The sequence below is a fragment of the Mustela lutreola genome, chromosome 2 (assembly GCF_030435805.1).
Source record: "Mustela lutreola isolate mMusLut2 chromosome 2, mMusLut2.pri, whole genome shotgun sequence".
NCBI classification, from domain to species: Eukaryota; Metazoa; Chordata; class Mammalia; order Carnivora; family Mustelidae; genus Mustela; species Mustela lutreola.
Genome location: NC_081291.1, coordinates 9051191 through 9076337, shown reverse-complemented (window position 1 = coordinate 9076337; position 25147 = coordinate 9051191). Strand labels below are relative to the sequence as shown.

General features: G+C 52.8%; 4 protein-coding genes across 5 annotated transcripts; 2 read left to right on the top strand and 2 right to left on the bottom strand.

The window, feature by feature from the left end:
* Positions 1-848: 848 nt before the first annotated feature.
* GADD45GIP1 (GADD45G interacting protein 1) lies at positions 849-2687 on the top strand. The gene is made up of 2 exons (XM_059160138.1): positions 849-1242; positions 2329-2687. Exons 1-2 carry the CDS (start codon positions 893-895, stop codon positions 2645-2647), a joined length of 669 nt encoding a protein of 222 aa, XP_059016121.1. The 5' UTR covers positions 849-892; the 3' UTR covers positions 2648-2687.
* A 506-nt stretch (positions 2688-3193) lies between these two features.
* RAD23A (RAD23 homolog A, nucleotide excision repair protein) lies at positions 3194-9131 on the bottom strand. 2 transcript variants are annotated; one of them, XM_059160136.1, is made up of 9 exons: positions 8940-9131; positions 7260-7421; positions 6911-7092; positions 6719-6774; positions 6458-6585; positions 6109-6187; positions 5846-5979; positions 4037-4201; positions 3194-3955 (listed from the first exon to the last, which is right to left on the bottom strand). In XM_059160136.1, exons 1-9 carry the CDS (start codon positions 9009-9011, stop codon positions 3842-3844), a joined length of 1092 nt encoding a protein of 363 aa, XP_059016119.1. In that variant the 5' UTR covers positions 9012-9131; the 3' UTR covers positions 3194-3841. The 2 variants fall into 2 exon arrangements, with proteins under 2 accessions (XP_059016119.1, XP_059016120.1); XM_059160137.1 differs by having other exon boundaries at positions 5846-5976.
* Positions 9132-10742: 1611 nt separating this feature from the next.
* On the bottom strand, positions 10743-14670 carry CALR (calreticulin). The gene is made up of 9 exons (XM_059160134.1): positions 14496-14670; positions 14041-14142; positions 13650-13853; positions 13097-13191; positions 12798-13007; positions 12605-12718; positions 12371-12514; positions 11619-11711; positions 10743-11530 (listed from the first exon to the last, which is right to left on the bottom strand). The coding sequence occupies exons 1-9, from the start codon at positions 14584-14586 to the stop codon at positions 11330-11332; spliced, it is 1254 nt and encodes a 417-aa protein (XP_059016117.1). The 5' UTR covers positions 14587-14670; the 3' UTR covers positions 10743-11329.
* Positions 14671-17604: 2934 nt separating this feature from the next.
* On the top strand, positions 17605-24927 carry FARSA (phenylalanyl-tRNA synthetase subunit alpha). The gene is made up of 13 exons (XM_059160126.1): positions 17605-17793; positions 19815-19952; positions 20036-20134; positions 20215-20333; positions 21239-21331; positions 21416-21544; positions 21627-21742; positions 22875-22959; positions 23056-23155; positions 23247-23415; positions 23520-23597; positions 23751-23865; positions 24544-24927. The coding sequence occupies exons 1-13, from the start codon at positions 17647-17649 to the stop codon at positions 24680-24682; spliced, it is 1527 nt and encodes a 508-aa protein (XP_059016109.1). The 5' UTR covers positions 17605-17646; the 3' UTR covers positions 24683-24927.
* Positions 24928-25147: the final 220 nt, after the last annotated feature.

Sequence of the window (25147 nt, the reverse complement as noted above, 5' to 3'; positions counted from 1 at the left end):
ACTTTCTGTGTCTATGAATTTGGCTACTCCAAAGTCCTCATATAAGTGGAATCACATGATGTATGTTCTTTTGTGACTGGCTTATTTCACTCAGCATAATGTCTTCCAGGTTCATCCATGTTGCAGCATGAGACAGAATTTCCTTCCTTTTTAAGGCTAAAATCCCGTTCTGAAAAGATACTGTTTAATTGCTGCATTTTGATCAAACATTTTAAATATTGTTAAATATAAAAAATTGAAAGGCAAAAAGTAATAACATGTTCACAATAAAACTTAAAATAAAATTTCTACATATATACCTTAATCGTACTTTTATATTTTAAGTAGAAATTTAAATATTTAAAATTGTCTAGGTACGGTTTTAAACAATTCTTTAAAATAAAAATCTTGAGATATTAAAAATAAAATTTAAAAACATAAAATAAAGCATAAAAAATGAATACTTAATGTTATAAAAATATTCAGGTATTTAAAATGAAATTTAAATATTTAAACGAACATCTTAAAAAGATTCTAAATATTTAAAATATAAAGTAACTTAAAAATAAAATTTAATATAAAGTAATACGTAGATTAAACTTCAAACTGAGATAATATTTAAAATTTTAAAAAAATAGTTAAAATTCAGACACTTAAATTTTTGAAATAAAAAATCAAATGCTACCTTAAATGTATAAAGTTAAAACTTAGTGAGATTTTAATAAATAACTCCTAAAATAAAAATTTTAATTATACTTAAAGATGTATAGGACATTTGTTACTCCCTCCTCTCCCCTGCCCGGAACTTAGGCCGCGGGGACGCCCCTCGCCCCGCCCAGGCTGCCTTCGGACCTCGCGCGCAGGCAGTGCTGTGGCCACCCCGGCCGGCCCGCGAGGACCCCGCACAGCCAAGATGGCGGCGCCCGTGTGGCGAACGCGGACCCTGCTAGAGCTGCCGGCGATTCTGGGCCGGGGCTCCCGTGACTACCGGGCGCCTCCGCCCCCGCGCCGCTCGCCAGGGCCCTGGTGGCCGGACCCGGACGACCCGCTGACCCCGCGCTGGCAGCTGGGGCCGCGCTACGCGGCCAAGCAGTTTGCGCGGCACGGCGCCGCCTCCGGGGTGGCCGCCGGTTCGCTGTGGCCGTCGCGGGAGCAGCTGCGCGAACTGGAGGCTGAGGAGCGCGAATGGTTCCCGAGCCTGGCGACCATGCAGGAGTCGCTGCGGGTGCAGCAGCTGGCGGAGGAGCAGAAGCGCCAGGCCAGGTGTGTGCGGTCGGGCAGGCGGGGGTGGTGGGCCGAGGACCTCCTGTGTGCAAGGCCTTGCCCCAGGTGCTGAGCACATAGCAGAGAACAAGATAATTTTAAATGGCGACAGGGAACCATTAGGAAGATAAAACTGAAAAATGTGTGTGCCAGAGAACGACTTTGGTTTGAGACCTCGAACCTCTCCAAGTTGATCCTTAGAGACCTGAATGACTAGACATAGCAACGGGGAGATCCTAGGGAGTGTTCCTGGTAAAAGGTGCAAAGACCCCGAGGTAGGAATATGCTTTAAGGAGCTGCCAGGAGGTCATTGTGGCTGGGGAAGGGTGGTGGGGCCTGGAGTCAAGGGCAGAGGTCAGACTTCAGGAGACAGGTCTGAAGGATTAGACTTGAAGAATACAAGACCAGGAACATCAGGATGGTGTTGCTTCTTGGAGGGCAGGCAAATTGGTGAAGGCCAAGCGTGTTCCTGCTTTTTATTGTTCTCGTCCTCACAGTAACTCTAAGAGGAAGAGGGCATCACCCTCATTGTAGAGATGAAAAACCAAAGCCTGGGAGTTTGTGGAATCACCCAGGCAGTAAAAGGTGAAGCTAGAATGTGAACCCCAGTCTCCACCCCATCCCAGCTAGATAACTCTGCCATGGGGGCTTTAGATCTTTCAGCTTCACCTTTCTAATCCTTAAAAATGGGACTGTGACTGGGACCTACAAAGTCGTAGGATTGGAGAGAAAGGTCCAATCCATTTCTTGCCTTTACAACAGGGCCTGGCATACAGTAGGCGCTCAGTGATGTCTGCAGGATCAGAGTCTGTGCTGTGGGAATGGCGATATGGTGTTCAGCTCTCTGGCTCAGGCAGCTCAGTAAAATGCCGAGCTGACGGGGTCTCCTCAGGGTGTTGACTCTCCTGTGCTCAGGGTCACACACAAATTAATTCATCCCTCCTGCCTGTTACTCCACTTGTCTGGGACTTTTCCTGTTTTAATGACCACCATAAGTCTTCCCAGTTTTTCATCGGGGTGGGGGTGCTGTGGGTGGATGGATGCTCCTGGGTGTTGCCATCTTCGTCACTCTACCCTCCCCTGCAGGGAGCAGCTCATTGCAGAGAGAATGGCCAAGATGCCACAGATGATTGAGAACTGGCGGCGGCAGCAGCAGGAGCGCAGGGAAAAGGAGCAGGCCGACAAGGAGCGGCGGGCCCGACTGCAGGCTGAGGCCCAGGAACGCCTGGGCTACCATGTGGACCCGAGGAGTGCCCGCTTCCAGGAGCTGCTGCAGGACCTGGAGAAGCAGCAGCGCAAACGCCTCAAGGAGGAGAAACAAAGACAGAAGAAGGAGGCACGAGCTGCTGCACTGGCTGCTGCTGCGGCCCAAGACTCCGAAGCCTCGGTGGCACCCAGTTCCTGAGCTAGCCTCTCCCAATAAAATCTGCTGCCCGACAGCCCCAGCCCTGGAGAGCTGTGTCTTCTCTCACCATGCCCCTTCCTGGCCCCCGCAAACACCTGGGGCCAGGGACTCCCCCACCCTTCCTGGCTCTGCTCACTCAGGGACTCTAGGCCATGCCGACTAACTGGGGCTTCAGGGGGAGAAAGGGGGATGCAATGGGGAAATAATGGAGGAGCAGATGGCAGAGAAGAAGGAGGCTTCTGTTTACCAACATTAATCTCCAGTAATTAGCCAATTACTAGTGGGGGAAGTGTAGCCAAAACAGACTGTAGTGGTGATGGCGGGGGGTAGGGAGAAACAGCCCTTCCGAGGCTAAGTTGGGGCTGGGGCCCACTGCCTGGGAATGAGATAGCCTCAAGGGGGTGGGAGACACTGGGAGCCCCAATCTGCAGAGGCTGACAGACCACTCTGCCCCTTCTCAGCATAGGCATTATCACCTGTGCCCAACTAGCCCCCAGACCCAGACAAGCTGGAGTAGGAAGCCCCAGTAGGCACACACCACAGGACTGGCTTTTAAAACTTTATTCACTTCAAAACCTTTATCAGAGACACGGTTCTGTCCTGGGGTCAAGGGGGTGGCCTTAACCTCCAGAACAGCTCTGATGTTACTGCCTCCCCAGGCAGGACAAACCAGGCCTCAACCTCTCCAGCAAAGGGATACAGGCCAGAGACCAAGGCCAAACTGGGGAGGGGGTCCTTGGGCCTCTTGAGTTTACCCCAGATGGAAAGGTTGGGGCACTCCAATGGAGGATCAAAATTTAGGGCTCTAGCTTCCCCTCACCCTGGAAGAAGGGAGGGAGGTCTCAGGGGCTCTTCAGGGGAGGGGGAAGCAAGCAGCCGCCTCTCCATCTGGCTGCAGGGAGCTGGGACAGAGGCCAAGAGGGGCCCATCTGTCGCCTCCAGTCCTGCCAGTTTCTTAGAGCAGGCAGGGCTGGGGCGGGGGATGGGAGACAGCTGTCTGGCCTAGGTCTTCTCAGGCCAAGATGGGAACGGGGGCCACTGGAGGAGGATGGGAAATAGGTTTTTTTTTTTTTAAGGTTTTTGATTTTTTTCCACTTCTTAAATAAACATGAATATATATATATTTTTTCTTTTATAAAACTTTTGTGGAGTTGGGGGGTGGGGAGGTTGGGGGGGCGGCCTGGCCTCCCTGCATCACTCGTCATCAAAGTTCTGACTCAGGAGGAAGTTGGCAGCCAAGTTCTCGTTTTTTTCGCAAGCAAAGTAGGCCTGGATCACCAGGCTCTCCGGGAAGCCCAGGGCTTTCAACTGCAGGAAGACGGGTGGGTATGAGCAGGGGCTGGGGGCCCTGCCCACCAGGAAGGTCACCCCCCAAGCCAGGCCTCTTACCCTCTCTATAGCTTCTTTCTCCTGTGGTGTCACCTGGATGTAGTTCATCTGCGGGGCCTCCTCACCTATGGCGCCCCCCTCACCCTCCACATCGGAGATGTCTGCCAGCTCCCCGGGGGGCTCATTCAGCATCTGGATGAACTGCTCCTGGTGCCGGCTAATTTGCTGTGGGAGACAGAGGGAAAGGGACTGTGAGCCCCCGCACCTGATGCCCACCAGGGTCCTGATCACCGCCCTGCTTTTTCATCCCCTCAGCACAGATTCAGAGGCGGCCTATTCTGGCCAAAGAGCAACACGATAGTGGATACAGGCCTCTCCCGGTGGAGCTGATGCTCCGGAGGAGGGAGAGAGGCTGTAAGCAAATAAATGGGTCATTATTTACAATGGAAATAGGGGGCCTGGCATACAGTAGGGCCAACACTGGACTCTACAGAAAAAAATCCACAGGGCAGGAAAGAAAGGCCCGTGATCTGCAAGATGGGAAGTTTCCTCCAGATAGAACGGTAAGTGCAAAGGCTTGGAGATTGAAATGCACTTAACAAATCCCAGAAACAGATTATGTGGCAGGAACAAAGGAAACAAACAGCAAAAAAGGGACAAAACAAAGAGATGAAAACAAAGACCCGACCTACTTGCTTCTAGTGTCTTCTAGAATGAAAGGACACCCCAGTGAAAAGAGAAAGACGTGATCTGTGTACATGTCAAAAAGACCTAATTCATCTGGGTGTTGCATACCTGCAGGTTCCGCAACTCTCTACAGTTCTGTTTTGATAAATGTCTGACTTTAACTTCACCTCGAAAGGGTTTTTTCAAGAGTCTGGCTCCTGGTGGAGAATGCACTGTGTGGGCGGTGCCCCTCAGGGGGCAGCGGGGAACTGGGCGGGGAGCCGAGATGGCCGCTGTAGGGGCTAAGTGCAGGGCCGGACAGAGTGAGATGTTCTGAGAAGACAGGGGATGGCGGACCCCAGCAGGCACAGGGCTGAGGCTCAAGCCTTCTGGGGATGGGGAGGGCTGGGAGGAGGATCTGCTCTCAAGTCTTAAACGTCTACAAGGCCCTTTCATGTTTGCGTCAAGTCAGCCATCGGTTAAGTGTGGCATTTGGAGGTTCCGATTGGTTACATCGATTTGGAGGTGTATCACTGCTCAAGATGGTAATATAGGGAACACTAAACAGAAATGAGGATAAAGGCGTGCAGCCCGTGCCCTGTAACACCTGGAGAAGGTAAGCAGGAGGAGGCAGCAAAAGGGACTGAGTGAAGGAGCAGCAGTAGATGACAGGCCCTAAACCAGGCCTTTACAGATGATCCAGAAAACCCTGTCACCTCCAGGGTCCACTGCCCCTCTGCTTAGGAGCCTTCAAGGGCAGGATGGAACCTTGCTGAGTACCGTGGTCGCAGAGCTAACTGGGACACACCAGTTCTCGATGGTGCCATACAACCTTGTAGGCACTTAGGATGCACTAACTGTATGTGAGGCCAAGCCAGAACAGAAAGACACAGAAGGTAGAGCAAAGGACCCAGAAGCAAACACACACCACACTAGCTGCCACACTGCTCCAGACTCCTGGTATCTTCCTCCGTGAGATGATAAGAACAGCACCCACACCTCGTAAGGTGTTTGAGAGAATTACATGAAACCAGGAGGATCATTAGATCAAGAGCAGCAGGGGGCTGTCACTAGTCCTGATTTCCAAACACAGAGAGGGCTCCTACATACCACACTAGGCAAAGCTAGCTTTCTGGGGCTGTGGTACCCACAGGGGAGTGGAGGTGGTGCCTACCCTGGCTCTCTCCACCCCCAGGGCCGCACCTGCAAAAGCTGAGGATTCTCTTGGCCCAGCTGCTGAAGCAGGGCAGGCAGCAGAGCTGGGTTCTGCTGAATCACCTGCCGCATGTTCTGGAACTGGGGCTGGTCCCGCAGGAACTCCAGGGGGTTCTCTCCTGCTAGCAGAAGAAAGATGTATAATCAGACAGCATGCTGGACTCCCAAAAGCTTGGGGACCAGTGTGGGGAGGGCGGAGTCTGACACCTTGACAGCAGACACCCAACATACACATCTCCCAGTCCACTTACCTCCTTCTGTGGCTGGCTGCTCCGACACCTGGCTCTCCTGGACAGAACCATGTTCTGGCTCGGGGCTCCCAGGAATTCCCTGTCAGGGGTCCTATTTAGTTCTAATGCACATCAGAACTGCCTCCCTTCTGCATACTCAGCCCTGGCCGAAGACAGGTGAGACCTCGGCCTTGCCCTCCATAGACCCACCCCATCACTCATGTCCAGGCTCCTGCACGAAGCCTTTCCTGGCTGGAACCACAACCCAAAGCCTTCAGAGGGCAGGTTTTGCCTCTCTGACCACCCGTCAGGGCACGTAAGCCCATGTACTCCCTTGAGGCCTCCCCAGGAGGGAGCAGCCCCACCTCACCGTGAGTAGATACTCCACGGCTCGGTGGGGGTTGTTGTAGCTGGCTCTCAGGGCGGCCACGACCCGCTCCCGCTCATAGCCCATGGACATGATCTCTGTCAGCATCGTCTCATACTCAGAACCAGTCACTGTGGAGGGAGCAGCAAGGCCTGGGTCACTAAGGAGGGAGAAGGGTAGCTCCCAGACCCTCCCACACCCACACAAGGCCCAGCTGCTGGCTGGGGCACCCAACTGCTTCTGCCCTGGGGACCACCCACCCACCTAGCGTGGATGCTGCGTCTTCCTCTCGCCCGCTGCTACCTGAAGAGGGAACAGAGCTGCAAATTCAAGAGAGAGAAATCGGACCCTGGCTTCTGGCGGCTTGCCCTCCCCCAGGTTAAGCAGGAACACGTATGTACTGGAATGTGCTGGGAGGACAGGGCCCAAGGTGGGGCTTCTGTTCCCTGGCCTTACCCTGACACGGACTCCGGGGATGTCGTGGGGACTGATTCCTCCGATGGGCTCTTGTCCTCTCTGGCAGTAGGTGGGGGATGGGACATGCCTGAGGCAGGGGCCGGAGGGAAGGATGTGGAGGACTCCGGGGCAGCAGTGGGTGAGGCCTCTGGGGGTACTGAGGTGCCTGGGCTAGTTTTGGCCTGTGACACCCAGAAAAAGGAGCAGGCATCAATTTCCCTATCTAGCCCCAACATCCCATCCCGTCTCAGCCCCGCCCTATTCATAGCTAATCTCTCCCGGGCACACTGGCTCTTTGTCAGCTCCCCAGCTAATTCACCCACCCTCCCAAGCAGCACACTTCACCTACCTTGGTCACCATAACAACCACAAAGTTCTTCTCATCAATGCGATAGTCCCTGATGGGAACGTCATCACTCAGGATCTTGCCAGCATAAATGAGTTTCTGTCCAGCCACAGGGAAGGCATCACGACCCTTCTCAGCTTCTATCTTTTCCTTTAGCACCTTCACCTGGAAGGAGAGGAACACTCATTGCAAACCTCAAGATTCTTTCTTGAGTGGGGAAGGGGGAGGAGGGGAAGAGACCACAAGCCTCAATGGCAGAGAAAGTAAGCTTCGTAGTCAACCATGCCAGATTCCAATTTGTTCGCCTATTCCACCAATCAACGGAGTGTTCACCAAACACTACACACCAGGTGCTACTCTAAGTATTGAGTACATAATATAACACGGAACAAAACTCAGCACAAGTCACCACTTCCCCAAAAGTAACACTAATGCGAGGAAAAGAGAAAACAAATGACTTCACATAACGTAAAGTATGATGAAAAATAGAGAGGGGCTCCTGAGTGGCTCAGTGGGTTAAGCCTCTGCCTTCAGCTTGAGTCATGGTCTCAGGGTCCTGGGATGGAGCCCTGCATCCGGGGCTCTCTGCTCAGCAGGGAGATGGCTACCCACACCCCCACTCTCTGCCCACTTGTGATCTGTCAAATAAATAAAATCTTTAAAAAAAAAAAAAAGAGAATAAAAGAGAGGTAAGATTCTTCATTCCACACTGCTGACAGTGCTCAGTGCCAAAAGCATCTTATGGGGATAATACTAAGTGTACAGTATCACTTTTAAAGCCTCACCACTGCATGAACTAGCTATTAATCCCATTTTATGTTTGAGAAACAGAGATACAGAAAGATTAAGTAGCTTGCCCAAAGTCAAATAGTTGGGACTAATCGGAAAACGGGAGTGCTTCCATTTCTACAACACATAGACTTCAGGGTCTCCTTCGTGAGGTAGTTGTTCCAAAAGTGCCAAACACATAGTTAGACGTTCAGTAGGTCTGTTAGCTCCTACACCTCTTTTCAGCTAAAAACCAAATATGAATCCCCGTTCTGCCATCACTTGCTTTATGTGACTGTAGCAAAGTTCCCTAATTCTTAAACTCCCACATCTGTAAAATGGAGTGAAATTGTCAAAATGGCTCAAAGAAGTTTGTTTTGCATTTTTAGTAAAATAATACTAAATCGCTCAGCAGGTGGTAAAGAACATATCGTCAACAAACACAGACGACTGACACTCAGGCCGTTTATTATCATTATCGTCACTGCCGTCACCACTCGGGATCTCCTGATCACTACTCCCAAATTCAGCCACCAACGTCCCGAGGAGATGCTGCAAAGCTGGGAACTCGGAGCCCCCGTCCCAGAGAGCGTGGCCCGGCCGGGAATCTGAGCCTGCGGCTCCCGCGACCCGCGAGGGCGCTGACATTGAAGCTGGGGCCTGATGGGTGCCCCGGAGGTGGGGCCTCGTCCGGAGACCGGCCCATAAGTGCCATCAGCACGAGTCGCCGGGAGCTGGGCCGAGAACCAAACGGAGGTTCGGCAAAGTCAGGCAGGCTGGGAGGGGTGGGCAGAATCCCGCCCGCGCCGTCCTCCCCGCCCCTCCTGTCGGGATCCCTTCCTCCCCGCCCCCACTCCCCCACCCCCACCCCCGGCACCCGTCGTTCCCACTCCCGGGCTTCGGTCCAGCTCCCACCGTCTCGTCAAGCTCCATGCGGATTTTGAAGGTCTGCTGCTGCAGCGTTTTGAGCGTGATGGTGACGGCCATGGCGGGGCCGGAGCGACGCGGCGGCCCCGGGATCCTCACACAACATGCAACTCACGCCGCCGCCATCTTAGCGCCCAGCCGCACCGCGAGCCGACCGCTTCCGGGGCAGGCGGTGCGCGCGCCGACCACCAAAACACGTGACCTGCGCCCCCCCCCCCCTTAGCCTTGGTGAGCATGCGCAAAAAAGAGGCCTTTGGCCAGGCATGCGCAGACTAAACTCGGCTCCCGGAGCAGCTTCTCATTCAGCACACATACGCATCACGTGGCTTCCTGAGTGACGCCATGCCCGTTAGCGGTGACGTCATAGGGCCACAAAATGGCTCCGACAAGCTCCCTTTTCATGTCCTTAGGAGTTTGTTGATTACATTGAACAAAATTTTTCGTGTACTTGTAAATATTTTTATTTCTATTTCATTTTTTTGTTTCCCAAATGAGTTTTGTTCTGGTTTGGCCGCCCTCACAGGAACCCTCACTCAGAACTGGAAAGATACTCGAAAGGTCACCAACTAAAAAAATGAAAAATCTAAAAACACTTGTCCGTTGAAGCAGGGACAGGGGGCCAATTTGGGGCCTCATTCATTCCTGAGGGAGAACTGGATTTTTGGAATGAACCTGTAGTACTAGCTCCTGGGTGTCCCACCTCTCTGCTGCTCCTCCCCCAACCACTTTGTTCACCCCATTGTCCCCAGTCTGACCCCGCAAGTATTTAAGGAAACTGTCACCTTTCCAGGATTCCTTACACTAAAAAGACAGAATCCTATCCGGAGACTTTCCCCGGATGCATCAATTCTGGAGGATACCCAGAGGGGTGGAGCTAGGGCCATTGGACCCAGGTGGGAAGCATGAGGCGCATCCATGAACAAGGTATTGAAGGATTAGTTGGCCAAAGGCTAAGATCATCTCCCAGTTACTGAGTGGAGGTCTTCCCACCCTCAACTGACCATTACCTGCCTCCAAACCTGCGTTTGGTTTTAGTTTCCATTCAAGCACTCAAGTCCAAAACAAAGCAGTTACGGGACACCTCACCCATGGCCCAACTGTAGCCAGGTCACCTTGCTTCTTCTCTTCATGGCGTACAGAGTCTAGACATTTCCACCACAGTGGGCCAGGCTGTTTAGGGCTTCTTGCCTCTCTCCCTCAACAAGGGACATAAGCCCCAGACTACCTACTGAACTTCACAGGCAGCCTCCTGGACCCAAAGTGATGAGCTAAGCCTCAGGGGTCCTAGACCTTGTTGGTCTGTCATCTCTGCACCCTCCTTGGGGCCATCTCTTTCCTCTGAGAATTCAAAGACCACTGGTGGTGCTATTTATTTACCATCTCTGTACCTGTATTATAGCTAATGAGTAGTATTAAGAAAATGTTTAAAATGGTCCAATCGTTCTATGTAGTCTTGCTTGTTAAGAGGTATACATGGTTCACTGGGAATGGATGGCATGAAATGGTGCCACAGTGTGGGTTCATAGCCCTGCCCTACTCAAATTCTGGAGCTCAACCTCCTCATCCAACTGAATTGGTACTAGAAACCACGATCACCAGTCTGGTGCAAAAACTCAATGAGTTAGTATGTAGAGTATTTGTAATGGCACTTCTATCACTATTTTCTCACTGTTTTGAGGTTGTGAGGGGGAAACAGCCCCTTGAACCTTATGGGGACATTCAACCAAAACTTGAGCTGCTGCAAAATGAGCCTTACTCAAGAGTCACCTCCCCCAGAAGGAGACACAGGAGGAAGACACAAAACTTAATTTAATAGAAATTTTGTTTGTAGTTCTTACATTCTCAGTGTGAGCCAAGCTGGAACCCACTGCCCCACCTATAAGTGGCCCAGTCCTGGGAGCAGGGGAAAAAGGGAAGTGGTCAGTGGGGGTCAGAGCTCAGGCCCTAGGAGCCCTGTTCTTCCTCAGTGCTGGGGGCTGGGGATGCCACCCTCTTCTCCTGCCCCCCTCTGGGATCACGAAGGAAAGCAGATGGAAATCTTGGGCCTGGGGCTTCTCTTCCACACTCCCCTGCCCCTTTCAGGTTGGAGGGGAACTAAGGGAACTGGGGAGAGAAGGGGACAGAGGAAGGCGAAGATGTCAATCAAGAAAGAGGAGGATCAGGAATAAGGACTAAAGGAGAATCAAAGACAAAACACCAGTTTAAAAAAAAAAAAAAAAAAGAGGGGAGGAAACAAAACCAAAATCCACCCCAAATCAGAACCCGCCTGGAAAAAAAATGAAAGTTCTCCAGTCTCATAGAGACATTATTTGGCGCAGCCGGCTCTGCGGCGGGAGCGCTCAGGCCTCAGTCCAGCCCTGGAGGCAGCGGCATGGCCCCTACAGCTCATCCTTGGCCTGGCCAGCGGCAGCATCTTCCTCTTCCTCTTCCTCCTTGTCATCTTCATCCTCCTCATCCTCATCTTTGTCTTCCTCATCTTCCTTGTCTGCCTCCTCCTCTTCCTTGCGTTTCTTGTCCTCCTCCTCCTCCTTTAGCCTCTGCTCCTCATCCTGCTTGTCCTTCATCTGCTTTTCTGCCGCCTATACACAGACCACATACCTCAGGGCCTCGCCCTCACCCACCAGGCCTGCCTACCCCCCCAAGTCCAGGACCAGACCCTGGGCCCACCTTCGTGACACCCCAGGTCTCGTTTCCAAACTCCTCTGCATATGCTTCATCGTTGGTGATGAGAAAATTGTCGAAAATGGTGCCAGACTTGACCTGGGGGACAGGAGGATGGATGGAGAAGTGGTCAGAGGGGACATTGGATGTCCCTGGCCTTGGACAAGTCCCACCCCAGCACCCTCCATATTCCCATGACAACTACACAATGCCCTTCTGATTTTTTTCATCCGTAAAATGGCATTTCTCAGTCTCTTCAAATATTTTTCTAGTACCTACTACATGCCAGGCACCATTCTAAGCATAAAATGTTTATTACTTAAGAAAACTGACAAAAATTTGATCCCTTCAAAATGGAATTTTCTCAAAAATTTTTTTCTCATAGTCACATTCTTTTTTTCTCCCAGTAGGCTCTGTTCCCCATGTTGGACTTGAACTCATGCCTGAGATCAAAAGTTGCATGCTCTATCGAGTCAGACAAGCACCTCTGGAACTAATTTCCTAACGAGATTAACCAATTTCTAGTTGTTAAGGACAGTTAAATTTGTTTGCATAAAGGATCTTAGAAGGGTATCTGGCACATAATAAGCAGAGCCTCAAAGTGGCTGCTGTGAGAACTCCGTAACAACAGACCAGGAAATTCTTCAGGAAAAGCACCACTTTGGGCTCAGATCTGCCCGAGGTTGAATGTTACCATCCCTTTCCTCCTGGATGACCCTGAACATTTAAATACTTCAGGAATCCCTTATGTGTCTCACCTGCCAGAGATCTAAGCCCAGAACAGCAAAGTTTTCATAGGCATAGATGTTGCTATCAGGAGAGTACTCAGGGTTGTCAATCTCTGGGTGGATCCAAGTGCCCTTGTAATCTGGGTTGTCAATCTGCCGGGGCTTCCACTCGCCCTGCGGAAGGGGAAAAGGGAACCAGTGGTTGAGTGATGGTCGGTGTGCTACCCACTGTGCACCCCCACCCTGCTCAGAGCCCCAGGTCACCTTGTACTCGGGGTTCTGAATCACAGGTGGTTCCCACTCTCCATCCATTTCTTCATCCCAGTCCTCTGGCTTTTTAGCATCAGGGTCAGGGATGTGCTCGGGCTTATCCCAGTCCTGAGGGTACATAAAAAAGTCAGTCAACCCAGCTGTCCTCTGCACCCTCCACATGGGGAGCCTCTGCCCAAGCACCAACCTCAGGCTTGGAGTCTGTGGGGTCATCAATCTTGGCCCGCTCATCCCAGTCTTCAGGCTTTGAAGCATCAGGATCCTTTATCTTCTTGGGAGGGAGGAAGTCCCAATCATCCTCCAAGGAGCCTGATTCCACCTGGCTGTTGTCAATCTTCACCTCATAGGTATTATCCGGCCGTACAATCAGGGTATACAGGTGTGTGAATTCATCATCCTGAAGGGGGGGGGGGGAGATGAGTGGCCCCGCCCACCATGCTGGCCTGAAACTCCCCTATCGCCATTTGTCACCACCCCCAGTCACACCTTGCAACGGATGTCCTTGTTGATCAGGACGTTCTTGCCCTTGTAGTTGAAGATGACGTGAACTTTCTTGGTGCCGGGGCCACAGATATCGGGGCCTAGGTGGAAAGTGGGTGCAGTCAGAGCAAGAAGATGCCTGCCATTGCAAAGCTCCCCTTTACAAAGGAAGACTTGCTTCTTAAGTTCAGGTTTGTGAAGGGTCACAGGACAGGAATCAGACCCTCACTGGTACTAAGGAGTAAATGTGTGGCCTTTTAAAAAGGAAAAGAAAAGAAAAAAACAAAACAAAACAACAAAAAAATCAAAAACCGGCTCTTAATGAATTTAATGCCCTTACTTGTAACATCAGGAAACAGCTACAGAAAATCCCATACACTACCAGCTTCAGACCAACAACAACAATGCAACATTCTCAGCCTCCTTTCCAAAAACAAGCCTTAACTATGTAAGTACTTCTCATGTTCTCAAAACTACCTGTCGGGGGCTTTAAAGAACCCATGAGATTTCAGTCTCCCTCTAACGAATCAAAGGTCAGGACCAGGGTGGGGCCCCTTACCGAACATGATGTTGTATTCAGAGTCTCCGTGCATGTCAGTCTGGTCCAGACCATCTGGAAAAAGCTTCACGTAACCGCCCCCACAGTCGATGTTCTGCTCGTGTTTCACGGTGAACTGCACCACCAGTGTCTGGCCCTTGTTGCTGAAGGGCTCAAATCTGGCCGACAAAGCGTAAAAGCGGGCATCCTGGCTCGTCTGCAGCCCTAGCAGGAGACCATAGTGAGGTCATGGCTCAGTCCCAACCTCCCCGGACCCTAAGCATTGAAGACACAGAGGGCTGCCCCTTCCTCCCCCTGCCCTGCTCATGGGGGATTAACCAGGCTGTGAAGTGCAGGGCTTCCTCCAGGAAGTCCTCCTGAATCCGAACCCCCACCAGCCCAAGGATCTTACCTTTATCCTTCTCCTGGTCACCGTAGAACTTGCCGGAACTGAGGACAAATTTACCAAAATCTGACTTGTGTTTGGATTCGATCCAGCGGTTGGTCCACCCGTCTAGGGGATCAAAGGGGCAGGTCAGTGGGGCCCTACTGATCTCTTCCCACTAAATATCTCCCAGTAGGCTCAAACACTGGGAAACAGACACCCCTTGACTGACCCCACCCCAACCTCTGGTTTGACACTTCAATGGCTTAAAGGCTTCTCCAGCAAATCCTAACTCCCGCCGCGGGAGTCTGCAGCACCCTCGACGCTCCCCAGGGACATGGAAGGGAGGCTCGCCGGCGGCTCTCGTACCCGGAGCCCACCGTATTGGTCCTCTAAGCAGTAATTACACGGAAACAACGCAAATCTAGGCTGACGGGCCGCCCTCGATGTCCGGCCGGCCTCGAGTCGGGACCAGGCCTTACCTCCGTCCAGAAACTGCTCCTTAAAGTAGATGGCGGGTTCGGCAGCGGCCAGGCCAAGGAGGCCGAGCAGCAGCGGTACGGGTAGCAGCATGGCGGGCCGAGGGGGCGGCGGCGCGCGGGCCCTTTAAATCTCTCCTCCGGCGGCGGCTCTGCAGTAGGGACAGACGCTGCCGCCGGCCGCGAGCTTTTATACCCTACCGCCCCTCAAACCAACCTGGCCCGGCCTCTTGTCCCGCCCTCCGCGCCTTATTATTGGTCTTCGGATACGGCCCTGGCTTTCCATTGGACTCTTGTCGTCTGAGCAAGTTAGGGTGTGCCTCGGAACGCAGGGTTCCCAGATGGCCGATTTCTATTGGCCACACAACTGGCCAATGAAGGTCGACCACGCGTTGTGGGGGCCGCCCACCGGTGTGGTGGGGGCCTCGAGCCCCTTCTGCCCAGGTCATGTGACCAGACCTCGACCCAACCCCGCCCTAGCCCGCGCGCTTAGCTCCGGGTCTGGGCGTTTAAAGAACGCGCGCTAGTGCCCGTGTCACCGCGCGGGACCTGGATCCTGCCCGAGCTCGCTCTCTTTCATCCCTCTGCGGGGAGCTGTGGGCACGTTTTTCCTAACCACTTTCTACTCTGCAGCTGGGAAGCCCCCACTCGGACGCGCTCGCTCTAGCTCTCCCCCGCCCCTGGCTAAGATGGGGCAAAGGGCACCGGAGCTTAGAGGCTGGGGACCTGGGTCCCTAACTTCACCCCAGTGCCACAGTCTGCAGGCTAGCAAGTAAAGTGCCAGCTCTCTCCTCTCTGGTCCCTCGTCTTCTCTGGTGCCCTGACAGCCTGTCAGACTGCTGCTCTGTGACTGGGACGAGTCACCTAGCCTCTGAAGTCACAGGAGCCTCTAAGAGGATAGGAGGAGCAACCTCAGCTAGGTGCCGCCCTACAGAATCGCTTTCAAAGCTGTTAGGGTTGTCTTGGGACAGAGAAGGAAGGTTAGAAGATGTAACTATTGGCCGTGGCTCCCAGAGTTTGATAGGGTTGTTCCTCTAATCGCAGCCTCTCCTTTAAACCCTCCCTCAGCCGGTAAAGGGGTCGCTGCCTGTGGTCTCCCACAAACGGCCTGGCTTTTGCAACTAAACGGCTAAAGAGGAGAGGAGGGGGGTTCCGTTGGGGAAGAAAAAAAAATGAGACAGATGGTGGGGAAGATAAAGTCCAAAGGAGATGGGCAGGACCCCTGAGTCTAGAGTGTTCTGAAGCCAGAGGCACGTGACTGACAGTGACTGACACTGTCTCCCTGCCCCCAAGCTGCAGGAAGCAGGAAGGAGGTCTGGGGGTTTCCCAAACTCTGAGCAACAGCCCTGGACCTTGGAACATAGAAGTGGACTGCGGAAGGGGGGAATCCTAACAAAAGACTGGGGAAGGAGTCCTTCGGTGATAGTGGTGGAGACTCAGAAAGAGGAGGAATTGGGAATCTTGGAGAAGTTGGGTTTCTGCAGGCATGTCCAGTATCACCCAACCTGCACCCCCTCATGAGGATCCCCATTTGGGGTGATCATTCCTGGCCTGCCAGTGACCCTCCCACCTTCCCTCCCTTCCACCGTATGTCATGCACACATGAGTTTGGTGCTTCCTGCTTGAGAGTAGACCCTGTGACTGTCTTATTCACTTCACCATCCCTCAGTGTCTCTTGCAACACCTGGCACAAAAGAGACTTAAAACCTACTTGCTGTGTGACGGAAAGAAGGAAAGACTCTTGGAAGAATTAAATGTACAAAAACAAGGGAAGTGCTTTGAAGCTAAGGAGGGACTTGGAGATCCACATACTGAATTTTTATCAGGACTTCACTGTGGGGTCAGGATTGGGTGATCAGGCTCACATAGTAATAGTGATGGTAAAACCATCACAGTAAAGTAAAGGTGTTCTTCTTATGATAGTGCTTGTCACATGGTCCACACTCAATTTAGTATCAGCAGTATGAGTACATGTGTGAGCAGTATTTCACTTAAATCTGTGATATAAGCCCATAACCTCATCTCTATCCAGGAAAGGAAATGGGCACAGAAAGACTAAGCAACTTGGCTGAGTGGTATAAATGGAATTAGAATCTACTCGCACTAATCTCCACTGGCCACCTGTAACTATCAAACCATTTGAAATGTAGGTGGTTCCCAACTGAGATGTGCCTTAGGTATAAAACACACACCGGATTTTAGAGACTTACTATGAAAAAAGAACATAGAATATTCCATTAGTAATTTTATAGTATTGAAATTATAATTTGGACAAGTTTGGTAGATTTTTCAGATTAATTTCATCCACTTTGTTTTTAACACTGCCACTAGAAAATTTAAAATTAGATTTGCATCTTGCATTATATTTCTAGAGGCCAGTACTGATTAGGGTATCCATTATTGCCCTGACATTGATCTTCTCAAATGAGCATACACTGACTGGAATGCCATCTGAAGTGTTTATAGTTTCCAACACCATCTCTACCAACTGCTTGTGGAATCGTGGGGAAGTCGTATCACCCTCTGAGCCACCATTTTCACAACTGTGAAAGGGGGGTTATATTAATATCTATGTCAAAGTTTTGGGGAAAATAACACACCCAAAGCACTGGGCAGAGGACATGAGATGTCTCTACAGGTTAGCTGCTATCTTGACTATAACTATTATTAGGTGAGACCCTCTCTCCTTTAGAAATAGGGATGGTCTCTGTCTACCTACCCTCCTTTTAAAAACTTAAAAGTCAGTGATATCAGAGGAATGACTGTCTCTGGAGCCACCACCTACAATCTTCCTGCAGGCCAAGAGAGAATCCTACAAGGGCAGAGGGCTCCTAAAGTCAGAGAGAGGGAAGTCCAAGGTCACGCCGCGTGCTGGAAGTGTGGCTGGGTGAAACTGAAAACAACGCTGCTGTTCTGTCCTTGAGGTCTTCAATTTGGCCTCCCTGATCAACCAGACACTACCAGTCTAGCTAGGGCGGAGGCGGGCACTAAGTCTCTCCCACCCTCTAGGGTTCAGTTGCCGCACTGAAGATGGCGGCGTCCTGAGCCTGGCCACAGTCCGCCACACTCAAGATGGCGATACACTCCCGGCGCCGGTTCCGGTTCCGGTTGTTCAGGCCCCGTCCGGGACACGCCGAGCACGCTGGCAGCAGCCATGGCGGACGGCCCAGTGGCGGAGGTGCTGCTCCGGCAGCTAGAGGCGGCCGATGGCGGCCTGGACAGCGCGGAGCTGGCAGCTAAGCTGGGCGTGGACCACCAGGTCGTAGTGGGCGCCGTGAAGAGCTTGCAAGCGCTGGGCGAGGTGAGTCGTGCGGGTGATGCCGGGCCTCCTCGCTTTTGCGCCTGAAGGCCCTGTCTGCAGAAGAATCCTTCGGGAGTCCTGCCTGCGCGCCGCAGGCAACAAGTGAGAGCCCCGAAGCACTGACGTTGTGCACTAGTAAATGCCCATTGAGACGTGGTAGGCGTTAGGGAGGGCACGATGGTGGAAAAGGAGCCGCGGTCGCTGCCCCTCACGGAGGTTGCCGTCTAATGAGGGAGACGCTCAGGTGACTCTCAGAGCGATGGAGGAAGTACAGGGAACCCAGAGGTGACAACTGGCCCTGGCTTGGGAGTCCAGGAGAATATCCCCGTGGAGGTGATGGCTGAGTCAGGCCTCTGCACTGAGGAGGAAAGCTCCAGGGATCAATGGCAGGGATGGGAAATAGATGTAGAAAGGCCTTAGTAGAGCCAAGATTTGCAAAGCCTTGTAGGTCTTTGTCTCCTGGGGGTACTGGAGAACCATGGCAGGAGCTGGAGCCAGTCAGATGTGTGTCCTATCTGCATCTCTCTGAGGAAGGATTGGCAGGGGCAGGACTGGTGGTGAGGGGAGGAAGGCAGAGGCTGGCACCTCCCCAAGCTAGAGGGCATGGTGTCTGGTTTTAGGGAGGCAGGTGGAATGGAGAGAGGATTCAGGAGAGGGAGCGAAAGGAGATCCATGGCAAGGCAGGAAGAGCATGGATGAAGCCCAGCCTTTTTGACTCGGACAAGTAAAAAAAGGGATAAAGTCATAAGAGGAAGATTTGGAGAGGCCCGTGGGCCACCTAGGAGGCTGGATCCTTGGGGCTACAAATCAGAAAACATAACTGAGCTGCATATTCATCAAGCTCATGTTCTGTGCCCCACGTTGGTCTTGGCGTTATTTATCATCTAGTTCTTGTCATTACCCAAGGATAGTAGTACTGATCTCTCCATTTTACAGACTGGACACCTGAGCACTGGTCAGTAACTTGATCAGTGTCACTGGAAGGAACAGGCAAACCTGGATTTGAAATTAACCATTCAGGGGCGCCTGGGTGGCTCAGTCGTTAAGCGTCTGCCTTCGCCTCGGATCATGATCCCAGGGTCCTGGGGTTGAGTTCCACATCGGGTTCCCTGCTCTGCTGGAGGCCTGCTTCTCCCTCTCCCATTCCCTCTGCTTGTGTTCCATCTCTCGTTGTGTCTCTCTCTCTGTTAAACAAATAAATAAAATCTTAAAAAAAAAAAAAAGAAAAGAAAAAAAATTAAGCATTCAGGGTCTAGAGCCTGAGGTCATCAGTGCAGAGGGCAGGTGTGTGGAGCCTCAATACCTTGATTAATGTGAAATTGACTTGTGTTGGTCCCAGAAGGTTAAATAGTGGCTGTTTATCATGTCTCAGTCTAACACAGTGATGGTAACAAAACATTCTAGGTCCTTCCCATAGGTTAATTCAGTAGATGGGGTAGAACCCATCATACCTTTCTCTTGCTGGTAAGAAAATTAGCTCAGGGAAGTTAAGCAACTTTACCAAGGTCACACAGGGAGTGAGGAGCAGAGCTGGGAATTAGAGTGGAGAGGGAGTTGGGTCGTGTGGGCTCCACCCAGCCTTGCTCCTCTGCGCTGGATCTGAACCCATCCTCATCACGGAGCCTTGCATTTCTGTGTGTAATGTGGACCTGGGGGCCTTTTTCTGACACTCTGGGCACTGAAATGGCCAACATGTTAAATGTGGAGATGAATCAGTTCACCTGGGGTGAACTGGGGCCTTAAAAATCTTTCTGAGATTCAAAAGTAATAGAACTGATTTTCTAGTAGATACCATTCTTAATATTTTACTTTTTCCTGAGAGGCGTGCGCCGTCTCTGTCATTATCTTCGTGTCACAGAAGGAAAACGGAGGTTCGGCAAGGGGTGCTCACTCTGCTGGAATGTGGTGCCACTCAGTTGTGAAGCTGTCTTCAGGCACTGTGCAACCCAGGTGCTGTGGTGAGGGCGTGCCTGGCTCTGAACCCTGTCTCTGTGGGTCTTCACTCTGCCATTTCCCTGCAGGTCATTGAGGCTGAGCTGCGCTCCACCAAGCGCTGGGAGCTTACTGCTGAGGGCGAGGAGATCGCCCGGGAGGGCAGCCATGAGGCCCGGGTGTTTCATAGCATCCCCCAGGAGGGCCTGGCCCAGAGTGAGCTCATGGTAAGGTCCTAAGAGCGAGGCCTAGGGAAGTGATGGGGTGAGGTGGCCCTCGTGCCCCATTCACTGTGGCTTTGCTCCCCCAGCAGCTGCCCAGCGGCAAGGTGGGCTTCAGCAAGGCCATGTCCAACAAGTGGATCCGCGTGGACAAGAGTGCAGCTGACGGGCCCCGGGTGTTCCGAGTGGTGAGTCCTTGCGTGCAGGGGGGCAGACGGGCAGGTGGGCCCCTGGCCTTCTCAGTCTCTCACACCCATCATCACGGCAGGTGGACAGTGTGGACGATGAGGTGCAGCGGCGGCTCCAGCTGGTCCAGGGCGGGCAGGCTGAGAAGCTGGGTGAGAAGGAGAGGAGTGAGCTCAAGAAGAGGAAGCTGCTGACTGAAGTGTGAGTGGGTGCCCCCTCCCTTCCATCCCGTGTCACCTACTTGGTCCTGGGGATCGGTGGGGGACGGAGTCACCATGCCCAGACTGGGCCACAGTGCTCTCAGTGTCCTCCCAGCTCTGCTTTACCACGTGGTTGTCAAGAATTTGTGCCAGGCTCATGCCACCTCAGGGCCTTTGCTTGTGCCATGACTTCTGCCGAGAATGGTCTTCCCTTAAGCCAGGCTTGGGCATCAAACCTCTGCCATCCTGACACCCCTGTCTCCCTTTGAGTTCCATAAAAGTTCCTCACTTCTACTTTCCATACCAGTGCCATGTTTCCTTCCGTTACAGCACTGATTCCAGGGTCCGGAATTTTTTGACTGCCATTCTAGACAGGCCTAGGGCTCTGCTCTCCCAGGGCTGATGTACCCTTTGAGATATCGAGTGGCATAGCATTTGTGGGGACACAGGCTGGAGGAGAGCTGCCTGATCCTGGTCCTGGCTCTGGCACTTATTAGTTGTGTGACCTTGGTCAAGTCACCTGATCTTTCTGGCCCTCCGTTTCCTCTTCTGTAAAATGGCCTCTTTTTCACAAGGTAGTGGGATGACTTCAGTGGAGTCGAACATGCCAGCACAGAATAAACGCTCAAGAGTTGTACCTGTTACTCTTGCTCAGCTGTATGCTCAGTACTTTGAGTAGACCCTCGCACATAGTAGATTCTCATTAAGTATTTGTTGAGTGAGTAAGTGAGCGACAGACCGATGTAAGTGTGGGCTGAGTAAGAGGATCTCGGGTGATGATGAATGTCAAGAGAAAAATAAAACAGTGAGATGGTGGTTGGTGTTGGGGTCAGCATCAGCTGGGAGATCTAAGGAAGCCTCCCAAAGGAGGTGACAGTGGCGTCCCCTCCTCCTCTCTGGCCGCAGGACCCTGAAGACCTATTGGGTGAGCAAAGGCAATGCCTTCAGCACCAGCATCTCCAAGCAGGAGACAGAGCTGAGCCCAGAGATGATCTCCAGGTAGGAGGTGACCCCAGGAACTGAGGCAGGTCGGAGAGGGAGGACAGCACTCACCAGACCCACGTACCTTGCATGCCTCAACAGTGGCTCCTGGCGGGACCGACCCTTCAAGCCATACAACTTCTTGGCCCATGGCGTCCTCCCCGACGGTGGCCACTTGCATCCTCTGCTCAAGGTCCGCACGCAGTTCCGACAGATCTTCCTGGAGATGGGGTGAGCACGGGGCCAGGGGTGGGGCCAGGGGCGGCCCGGCCACTGGGCACAGGCAGGGCAGTCAGGTCACATCTCCCTCCAGGTTCACAGAGATGCCGACTGACAACTTCATTGAGAGCTCTTTCTGGAACTTTGATGCCCTTTTCCAGCCCCAGCAGCACCCAGCGCGTGACCAACATGACACCTTCTTCCTCCGAGGTGGGTGGAAGTGGCCACGCCATCAGAGACGCCAGGCCCGGGGAAGAGCTTTCCAGAGTGGCGTACTCATTTTACAGAATAAACTCTATCCTTGGCGTGGCCAGCTGGGGCGGTGTGAGCTGGTCCCAGTGACTTCCTCCCACGTCCCCTCCTGCCCAGTTCATGGCTCCTGCCTGCTCTGCTGGGCAGTTCTCTGCTGACGGGTCACATCATAGAGGTGCCAGCTTGACATGCCCTGTCCCCCTGAATTCTAAAAGTCTCTCATTTCTAGTCTACTAAGTTCTCACCATACACCAGTCTCTGTTCTGATTCTCCTGCCAACTATAGGAGGTAGCAGTGTTGGCTCTCTTTTACGAAGGAGGAATCTGGGCTTAGGGAAGGAACATCACTTGCCCACAGTCATACAGGTTAAACGTGGTGGAGCTGGGATTTGATCTCAAGCTTTTTGGGTGCGCCAAAATCAATGTTTCTGGAAAGGGTTCTTAAGAATTCACACATTCATGCAACAAATGTTTGCCAAGCCCCTCCTGTGTGCCAAGGTCTGTGTTAAACATCTGGGTTATAGCTATGAATGAAACATGAAGTTCTTGCCCTGGTGAGACCTGTGTCCTGGTGGGATAGATACTTACTAAATCCTGAGTGGTATGCAAGTGCAGTAATACAAGATGGCAGTAAACACAGTGGAAACTGGCGTGAAGGGGTCAGGGCTGTCAGCTTAAAATGAAGTCTTTGTTTAAGTAAAAGCCAAAGGAGATAAGGGAGAGAACCATATATGGGAAGGAAAGTTCAAGAGGGAAAGGCCTATGCAAAGGTCCTGAGGCTGAAATGTGGCTGGTATGCTCACAGATCAGCTGGGAGGCCCTGTGACTGGAGGGAATGAACAACTAGAAAGTGGCAGTGACAGGACAGGATAGCCAAAGAGAGAGCTTTGTCCCACCTCCCACCCCCACACCCCAGGAAATGGGAAGGTTCTGGGCAGAGGTGGGGATGAGACTGACTTGGGTGTTCCTGGCACCCTCTGGCTGCTGTGAGTGGCAAGGATGGAAGCTGCACATGTTGCTGTCTGTCCTCTGTGCAGTGGCTGTTTGAGAAATGCTCCTTGACTGACCAGATGATGCTCTGTCCTGCCCAGATCCAGCTGAAGCCCTGCAGCTCCCAATGGACTACGTCCATCGGGTCAAGCGGACCCACTCTCAGGGTGGCTACGGCTCACAGGGGTGAGACAGGACCAAGACTTCAGGGTGTCGGTGTGGGGGACAAGGTTTGGGGGGTCTGAGTGCCACAATGCAGACTTCCCATTTGTCCTCCTGAAGGTACAAATACACGTGGAAACTGGAGGAGGCCCGGAAAAACCTGCTGCGCACGCACACCACTTCGGCCAGCGCCCGTGCCCTCTACCGCTTGGCCCAGAAGGTGCAGCTCATCCTGGGCAGTGGGGGTGGCAGGGGGCTGTCCTATCAACCTTCTGACCTCCTCCCGGGCCCGGCCTGCCTGTCACCCGCAGAAGCCCTTTGCGCCGGCCAAGTACTTCTCCATCGATCGTGTGTTCCGAAATGAAACCCTAGACGCCACACACCTAGCCGAGTTCCACCAGATCGAGGGCGTGGTGGCTGACCATGGCCTCACCCTAGGCCACCTCATGGGCGTCCTGCGGGAGTTCTTCACCAAGCTGGGTAGGCAGGCAGGCTGTGGTGGGCGGTGGCAGGGGAGCCATGGGAAGATCCCATGCTGCCAAGCTTACCCCCCAGCCCTCTGCTCCCCCGTCTCCCCCGCCCAGGTATCACCCAACTGCGCTTCAAGCCGGCCTACAACCCTTACACGGAGCCCAGCATGGAGGTGTTCAGCTACCATCAAGGTCAGGAGGGATCCTGATACTGAGGTGGGGAGGGATTTCTCAGGCTGCCCACAGCTCAGCCTGGGTCCCTGTCACTGCCAAGCCCACTGCCAAGATCACTGCCAGAGCCAGCGTCATCCACACAACCTGCCGTTCTTTCTCCCACCCCTATAGGCCTGAAGAAGTGGGTGGAAGTCGGGAATTCTGGGCTCTTCCGCCCTGAGATGCTGCTGCCCATGGGGCTCCCCGAAAACGTGTCAGTCATTGCTTGGGGCCTCTCCCTGGAGCGGTGAGTGCCTAAACCACTCAGGGTGTCTGGCTGCCACACAGGTGCCTTGCGGGGCCTGGGGACCTGCAGACTTCGGCCCCATCCGTTTGTTACTCATTTGACAAGCCTTTAGTGAGTGGCTGCTGTGTGCTTGGTCCTATACTAGGAGTAGGACAGCACACATCCCTGCCTCTGCAAAGCTGGGCTTGTAGTGCAGTGAGAAAGGCGGCAGTTAGCAAGATAAATAAGTAAATTGAACAAATAAAGCTCAGAGTGTGTCTGAAGCCAGCATGTGCTGTCGAGAGAACACAGTAGGGAAGGCTAAGCAGACAGGGTTGTCAGAGAAGGCTCCAAAGAGGAGGCAGTATCCGAACAAAGACCAGAAGCAGGTGAAAGGGTAAGCTGGGGGTACATCTGGGGAAGAGTGTTCCAGGCAGTTGGAACAGCCAGTGCAAAGACCCAGAGGCAGGAATGTATGTGTTATATTTGGAGATCATTGAGGAGGCCAGTGTAGCCAGAGGGAGGGAGGAGGTAGAGGAGGGTGAGGAAGAGACCGGACAGATGACTCAGGGCCTTGAGAGTCTTGGGAACAGCATGGGCTTTTAAGGAGGTGGGAACCATCAGAGAGAGCCTGATCAGAGGAGATCATGACCTGATATTGCGTTAAAACTGTTTTCTTACCTTCCTCCCCACCCCAAGCCCAACAATGATCAAATACGGCATCAACAATATCCGGGAGCTGGTGGGCCACAAGGTGAACCTGCAGATGGTGTATGACAGTCCCCTGTGCCGCCTGGATGCTGAACCGGGGCCCCCACGGACACAGGGTGCCGCGTGACATGGGCCACCCTGGATAGCCTTCCTTTCCCTGAGCCCCAGCTGTCCAGCCCCGTAGCATCCCTGCCAGAGACCTCCTTGTATTTATAAGGCCTCTGTGAGGCCATCCACCCCCCACTCCCACCCCTGGTATCTCCTCTTCGGCACCTGCCGCAAGGGAGCAGGTAGCAGGTTCGACCTAGAAAGGTGGGCCCTAGGGAGCCCTGCAGGCCATCCGCTGGCTAATAAACTGGGCAGTTGTCCTCATATGATGCCTTTCCTTAGGGATGGAGGAGTGCTGGACGCCTGGGTGTGAGGAGCGGTGGGTTGGGGGCCCTGGATCCTCAGGAGCTCCTGGCTTGCCTGGGCTAGATGCCGTTGGGAAAGACTAGCTCCGTCAAGCATTTACCGATCACCTGGTGGTGCCAGGCTCTACCCTAGAAGAACAGAAGTCCTTCCACCCCTGGGGAAGGGGCATATAAGAGGG

Bases quoted from the DNA above. Each gene is read 5' to 3' on its own strand.
- GADD45GIP1 (XM_059160138.1), top strand. From the start codon at position 893: ATGGCGGCGCCCGTGTGGCGAACGCGGACCCTGCTAGAGCTGCCGGCG. The intron at 1,243-2,328 runs GTGTGTGCGGTC...CCTCCCCTGCAG, and splicing joins GAGCAGAAGCGCCAGGCCAG to GGAGCAGCTCATTGCAGAGA.
- CALR (XM_059160134.1), bottom strand. From the start codon at position 14,586: ATGCTGCTACCCGTACCGCTGCTGCTCGGCCTCCTTGGCCTGGCCGCT. The intron at 12,719-12,797 runs GTTGGTGCTTGG...ATGTACCCTCAG, and splicing joins CCACAGACTCCAAGCCTGAG to GACTGGGATAAGCCCGAGCA. The intron at 12,515-12,604 runs GTGACCTGGGGC...CCCCTTCCGCAG, and splicing joins TTCAGAACCCCGAGTACAAG to GGCGAGTGGAAGCCCCGGCA.
- RAD23A (XM_059160136.1), bottom strand. From the start codon at position 9,011: ATGGCCGTCACCATCACGCTCAAAACGCTGCAGCAGCAGACCTTCAAA. The intron at 7,093-7,259 runs GTAGGTGAAGTG...TGGGTGTCACAG, and splicing joins TGGTTGTTATGGTGACCAAG to GCCAAAACTAGCCCAGGCAC. The intron at 6,775-6,910 runs GTAAGGCCAGGG...TTGAATTTGCAG, and splicing joins TCCCCGGAGTCCGTGTCAGG to CTCTGTTCCCTCTTCAGGTA.
- FARSA (XM_059160126.1), top strand. From the start codon at position 17,647: ATGGCGGACGGCCCAGTGGCGGAGGTGCTGCTCCGGCAGCTAGAGGCG. The intron at 17,794-19,814 runs GTGAGTCGTGCG...ATTTCCCTGCAG, and splicing joins GCTTGCAAGCGCTGGGCGAG to GTCATTGAGGCTGAGCTGCG. The intron at 20,135-20,214 runs GTGAGTCCTTGC...TCATCACGGCAG, and splicing joins GGCCCCGGGTGTTCCGAGTG to GTGGACAGTGTGGACGATGA.